Source organism: Erinaceus europaeus, unplaced genomic scaffold (assembly GCF_950295315.1).
Source record: "Erinaceus europaeus unplaced genomic scaffold, mEriEur2.1 scaffold_836, whole genome shotgun sequence".
Lineage (NCBI taxonomy): Eukaryota > Metazoa > Chordata > Mammalia > Eulipotyphla > Erinaceidae > Erinaceus > Erinaceus europaeus.
In genome coordinates this window covers 5,063-11,418 of record NW_026648203.1, presented here as the reverse complement: position 1 = coordinate 11,418, position 6,356 = coordinate 5,063, and the positions used below count along the sequence as shown (strand labels likewise).

At 55.1% G+C, this 6,356-nt stretch overlaps 1 protein-coding gene across 1 annotated transcript; it reads left to right on the top strand.

Annotated features, from left to right (window-relative positions):
• Window positions 1–1,102: 1,102 nt before the first annotated feature.
• Window positions 1,103–1,679, top strand: G0S2 (G0/G1 switch 2). Its single transcript, XM_016191703.2, has one exon. The coding sequence runs from the start codon at window positions 1,146–1,148 to the stop codon at window positions 1,452–1,454; it is 309 nt and encodes a 102-aa protein (XP_016047189.1). The 5' UTR covers window positions 1,103–1,145; the 3' UTR covers window positions 1,455–1,679.
• Window positions 1,680–6,356: the final 4,677 nt, after the last annotated feature.

Here is a 6,356-nt window from a genome sequence, read left to right as displayed (position 1 = left end):
AAGGTGAACACCCCCCACTGGTCCACAGCAAGACCGTTCTCCCCCCAGGGAGTCCACACCTTAGCTTCCCCGCAAGCCCCACTTCTCCGTTCCATGGAGTGGGGTCTCAAACCCAGGCCCAGGGCGGAGGGGAGTTTGTGGAGAGGAGCACCGAATGTGTGTGCCTGCAGACTCAGAGAAGTTTCACCATCGTGTCTCCTCTCTCTCCTTGGCACGACAGGGTCTGGGCTACAGGGGTCCAGGCAGAGGGGCCTGGGGGAGCTGGCCCTCAGACTCACCCCCAGAGGAAGGGGGAGCTGACCTCACACTGGGGGGCATAGCCGGCCTCCCCCACGCCCCACCCCCCAGGAGGGGTCTGGCCAGGGTGCCTCTTTCCAGGGACCTGGCCTGGCCAGCTGGTTGGACCAGTAGAACGGGAAGGACACCTGTGGGCCAGGCAAGTGAGCAGCTCTGGCCAACACCTTGGCCCTGCCCCTGCCCCTGCCCCTGCCCCTGCCCCTGCCTCCTCCCCAGCTAACACCCCTGCATGAAGTGACCTTAAAACAGGAGGGATATTCTCCAATGTGCCCTCAAGGGGGAAGCAGAGCAGGCCATTCGCCTATGGGGGGGGGGGGTCCTCCCCTGTATGTCCTGGGAGGCCTCAGATGCCCAGGCCCCCACCCCACCCCACACCCCACCCCAGGGCTCAGCCAGCCAGGGCATGCAGGGCTCGTGGCGGCCTCCTGCTCCTCCCCTCCTCCCTTCCTCCCCTCCTCCCCCCTCTTCTCTCAGGACAGGGGCCAGCGGGGGGCAGGGCCCTCTGATATTTAAACAGCTCCGGTGCCCCAGTGCAGCGCCAGCCGGAGTCCACGGGCCCCCAGGACACTGTCCCCTGCGTCGCGCCCCACCCGCGCCGCCTCCCACCCTCCCACCCAGGTGAGTCAGAGCAGGGTCCCCAGCAGAGTTCAGTCACCTTCCCACACACTCTAGTGGGGGCTTCACAGGGAGGGGAGGGGGCAGGGACTCCCAGAGCTGGTGGGGTGGGTGTCTTGGGAGGTGCTGGCTTGGGTGAGGCCCCAGGAGGGCAAGGGTCCCCCAGAGCTGGGGTGTGGGAGCCGGCCTCACTATCCCCCCGCCCCCGCCCCCAGGCCCCCCGAGCTGAGCCCATGGAGATGATGCAGGAACTGGTCCCACTGGCCAGGGAGCTGCTGACTCGGAAGCCGGGCCGCCGGCTCCTCCGTCTGTACGTGCTGGGCAGCGTGCTGGCCGTGCTGGGCGCTCTGCTCGGCCTGGTGGACACGGTGTGCAGCCCCTTTGCCGCCGCCCGCCACCTCCGTGAACGCCAGGCCGCCCTGGCCGCCCTGCGGGCTGCCCACCAGCCCCCCGGAACCCCCGGGGCCCCCGCCAAGCCCAGGCCCAAGAATGCAGTGGAGCCTGGCGGCAGGGTCCCCACCCACCGACAGCATGCCTCCTAGGAACCACAAGCCTGGACAGACGGACAGACAGGCGACAGCTGGAGTGGGTGGGACGTCAGTGCCGAGACGGGGTGTCTGCTGCCATGCAGCAGGGCCCAGAGCCACCACCAGGAGCGCCCTGCCCCTGTCCACCGCACAGGACAGAGGAGAAACGTTTTTTATACTATTATTGTCACCGAGACCATCATTTTGCACTTTGAAATTAAAAAAACGTTTTATACTGAATCTCAGTCTCCGAGTCCTGAAGGGCCTGGCCTCCTGAGGAGGGGAGGGGGGCACTGAGACGTGGGGGTGAGCAGACATACCTGGGCCCTGGGGGACACACCCCTGGCTTCCCAGGCAGAGAGGACTCCTGACACGTGCTTCCTGGGGCGCTCTGAAGCTCACTCCAAAGCCTGAGAATCTGCTCCCCTGAATCAGCAACCCCCCATTTTATTTGTGATGAATAGTGGGCCACGGGATTGTAAGCTGACAGGGTCTAGCTCCACACACACCCACCATGACAGCTCTGTGTCTCCATCCTCCCACCTCCCACAGATAACAAACACTCCCAGCATTCTCACAAGTCTTAGAGACAGCTTGCTCACTTCTGTTTCTTTTTCCTTTTTTAATTTTTATCATCTTTATTTGTTGGGTAGAGACAGTCAGAAATCAAGAGGGTAGGGGGAGGGAGAGAGGGAGAGAGACAGAGAGACGCCTGCAGCCCTGCTTCACTGCTTGTGAAGCTTCCCCCCTGCAGGTGGGGACTGGGGGCGACCGGGGGCTCCAACCTGGGTCCCTGCGAACTATAACGTGTGCACTCCACCAGGTGCGCCATTACCCCGCCCCTCCTGTCTTTACATTGCTGTTATTGTTAGTGTTACTATTACTATTACTACTGCTACTTCTTTCAAGTTCACCTGAATCAGCTCTCTAGATTCCACGGAGAGTGAGGCCAAGTGTCCTGGTCTTCACCCCTTGACTTGTTTCACTAAGTGAATCAGCCCTTTAAGGTGAGAAGACGCCACTTGGGAGTCAGTCCTCCCAGCTCACACCTGCATCCCAGAGACTCCTCCCTGTGGGTTTGAGAAGCAGAGAGGGGAGGGAAGAGGGGGAGGAAGAAGGAAGGAGGGAGAAAGAAGGAGGGAGGGAGGCACCTGGCCAGCTGGCGGGCAGAGGGGGCAGCCCTGGAGCCACGTCCAGGTACAGGTCACAGCAGCTCACAGTGCCGCCCTCCTGCGTCCCTTCCTCCAGGACAGACAGACAGGCATGCAGTCTGGTCAAGGGCTCCTGGGAGGCAGCACTTCCCACACAGCCCACCCCGCAGCCTCCCTGCTCCTCCCTGCCCCTGACCTCAGGGTGTCCATGAACCTTTTCCTTCTTGCCCGAGGACTATTAAAAGTGCTGGACTTCATTCCAGATATAAACTGTGCTCCCTGACTTCCTTTGTCCAGCCACTATCTCCGCCTCTCAGAAATGCCTTGACCTAGAAGCTGAACCGGGGCTTCTCAAACTTGGTCACAGAGACCTTATCCACTGCTTACTTTGCTCCTCCTGTAAAAGACACGCTTTGCTTACTTAGGAGAAAGAGGGAGGGAGGGAACCAGAGCCAGGGTTTGAACATGGGACCTCGCGCTTGACAGGCAGTCCCATGATTCATTCACTCACCACCTCCTGAAACGCAAGTCACCCTGCTCTTTACAGAACACTGATCCGGCGGAGTAGCCCGGGGTAGGCAGAGCTATGGCGACCCAGTCCGCAGAAGGCGGCTCCTCCCCAGAGAATGAATATTACAAGGGACCAGGCAGTGGTCACCTCCTTGAGGTCCCGAGTTCAATCCCTGGCAGCACATGTACCAGAGTGATGTCTGCTTCTTTATCTCCTCCTTTCTTTCTCATTAATAAATAAAACCTAAAGAGAGAGAGAGAGAGAGAGAGGGAAAGGAGAGGAAAAGAAGAGCAGAAAAGAGAAAGAAATAAAAAGGAAAGAAAAAGAAAGAAAGAAAATTCCAGGGCTGTGATGCCTTTTTCTCCTGTCCGTCTGTCTGTCTGTCTGTCTGTCTGTCTGTCTTCCTACCTATAAAAGACAGTCTGGAACAGGGAAGCCACAGGGATGACAAAACAAAAAACAATAAATGAGTGGAAGTGGAAGGCCAGGCTGGCCAGTGCCCACGTGAGGGGCCCAGAGAGCTGCAGTGAGCAGTCAGCTTCCAGTTGCGGATTCTCCTCAGAGCTGGGCCCGGCACGGTGAGTTGGGGCCACAAGCAGTGTGTCTCCGCCAGCACCAGCTCAGTGACACCATTCCCAGAGCAAAGCCAGGCTTCTCCCTTCACAGAGTTCTCAGCTTTTTCTCGGTGACAAGTTTAAAAGGTCACTGATTGTCTCTATCCAGAGAGTACACTTGGTTTGGTTTAGCAGCAGGGCCTGATAACAGATTCTCTGGCTGCTGGCCAAGGTCACTTTGGTTAGAAGGGGGTTGGGGGGGCAGCAGCCTCTCCACTGACAAATTAACCCTCGCCTCTCTGCTGCTCACTTAAGAAGTGAACTTTCACTTCCCTGCCTCTCTAGCTGGCTGGCATGTTGAGGCTTAAAAACAGAACTCTGGCTCCAGCACGGCCCCCGCAAGGACCCTCGCACCCACCCTGAGCTCTGCCCCAGTCGCTAGGTGGTCTTCCCATAATCCGCCTTCTTCACCAGGTTTTGTTTGGTTGGTTGGCTGGTTGGTTTTTGGTTTTGTTTTATTCTGGAAAAACAGCCCGGCCAGAGATGCTGCCCTCAGAAGTGGAGGGAATGGTGTGCAAGCCTGTGGGAAGCCACAGAGCTGACACTGGTTCTCCTCCCTCCGCCTCCTCCTCCTCTATCTCCTTTCCTCCTTCTCCTCCATCTCCTTCTCCTCCTTCATCTCCTCCCCCTCTTTCTCCTCCTCCTTCTCATCCTTCATTTCCACCCCTCCTCCTCCTCCCCCTCCTCCTCTATCTCCTTCTCCTCCTCCTCTTTCTCCTCCATCTCCTCCACCTCTTCCTCCTCCTCCATCTCCTCTTCCTCCTTCTCCTCCTCCTCTTTCTCCTCCATCTCCTCCACCTCTTCCTTCTCCTCCTCCTCCATCTCTTCCTCCTCCTCCTCCTCCTTCTTCTACAGCCATGATTTGCTGTTGTTTATTTTTTTATTTTTACTCTCTACCACCTTTGTCAGCAAAAGTCTGTGTCCCCATCCCCACCCAGAGACAACACTGTAGTTCTCCCACAGCCTCAGATACTGGCTGACATGTTGTTTCTTCACATTCATACTGAATAATTCTCATCCTACACATGCGTGAAGCCACCTGCGGCTGTCCCTCCCTCCTGACTGGCTTCACTGAGCATCTTCTCCAATTCCACCCACTTTTTCCTCAAGGACACAATGCCATCTATTTTACTGTTGAGTAGCTGAGCCATAACTATTTTTTATCCAGGCATCTCTCAAAGGACATTTTGGCTGTCTCCAAGTTTTTGCTATTATGAATAAAGCTGTTAAAATCATGTTGAGTGAAATAAGTCAGAAACAGAAGGATGAATACGGGATGATCTCACTCTCAGGCCGAAGTTGAAAAACAAGATTAGAAAAGAAAACACAAGTCGAACCTGAAATGGAATTGGAGTATTACACCAAAGTAAAAGACTCTGGGGTGGGTGGGTGGGTGGGGAGAATACAGGTCCATGAAAGATGATGAATGAAATAGTGGGGGTTGTATTGTTAAATGGGAATCTGGGGAATGTTATGCATGTAAAAAAAAAAAAAAAGAAGTAGAAACGCAAAGCAGAAATTGACTGAGTTTGGAGTATGGCACCAAAGTAAGAAAGCAGAAGTACACTAGAGTTTGCAGTGAGTACCTCCCTAATACTTCCTCTCCACTTTTCCAAGCTTTGGGTCCATGATTGCTCAACAATTTGTTTGGCTTTGTATGTTAACTCTCTTTTCAGTCACCAGGTTCCAGGTGTCATCAGGATGCCGGCCAGACTTCCCTGGATTGAAGACCCCCACCAATGTGTCCTGGAGCTCCGCTTCCCCAGAGACCCACCCTACTAGGGAAAGAGAGAGGCAGACTGGGAGTATGGACCGACCAGTCAACGCCCATGTTCAGCGGGGAAGCAATTACAGAAGCCAGACCTTCTACCTTCTGCAACCCACAATGACCCTGGGTCCATGCTCCCAGAGGGATAGAGAATGGGAAAGCTACTGGGGAGGGGGTGGGATATGGAGATTGGGCGGTGGGAATTGTGTGGGGTTGTACCCCTCCTACCCTATGGTTTTGTTAATTAATCCTTTCTTAAATAAAAAAGAAAAAAAAAAGAAGACAGCTGATAAAAAAAAAAAAAAAAGAGCAGGGGGTACCTGTGTCCCTTCAAATCAAGTATTATTATGTCTTTTGGGTAAATGCCTAGGAGTGGAATTGCTGGGTCATGTAGCATCTCCGTTTGTGTTTGCTATTCTCCAGAGTGGCTGCCCCAGCTGGCACCCCACCGGCAGTGCGGTAGAGTTACTTTCGCTCCGCGTCCTCTCCACACTGATCTTTATTTTATTTAATTTTTTCATATTTATTTATTTATTTTCCCTTTGTTGCCCTTGTTTTTTATTGTTGTTGTAGTTATTATTGTTGTTGATGATGATGTTGTTGGATAGGACAGAGAGAAATGGAGAGAGGAGGGGAAGACAGAGAGGGGGAGAGAAAGACAGACACCTGCAGACCCACTTCACCGTCTGGGAAGCGACTCCCCTGCAGGTGGGGAGCCGGGGGCTCGAACCGGGATCCTTATGCCGGTCCTCGTGTTTTGCGCCACCTGCGCTTAACCCGCTGCGCTAGCGCCCGACTCCCCACACTCATCCTTTTTATGGGTGGAGCCCCTTCTCACAGGTGTGAGGGCCTGTCAGTGTGGTCTAATCCGCA

Bases quoted from the DNA above. Each gene is read 5' to 3' on its own strand.
- G0S2 (XM_016191703.2), top strand. From the start codon at position 1,146: ATGGAGATGATGCAGGAACTGGTCCCACTGGCCAGGGAGCTGCTGACT.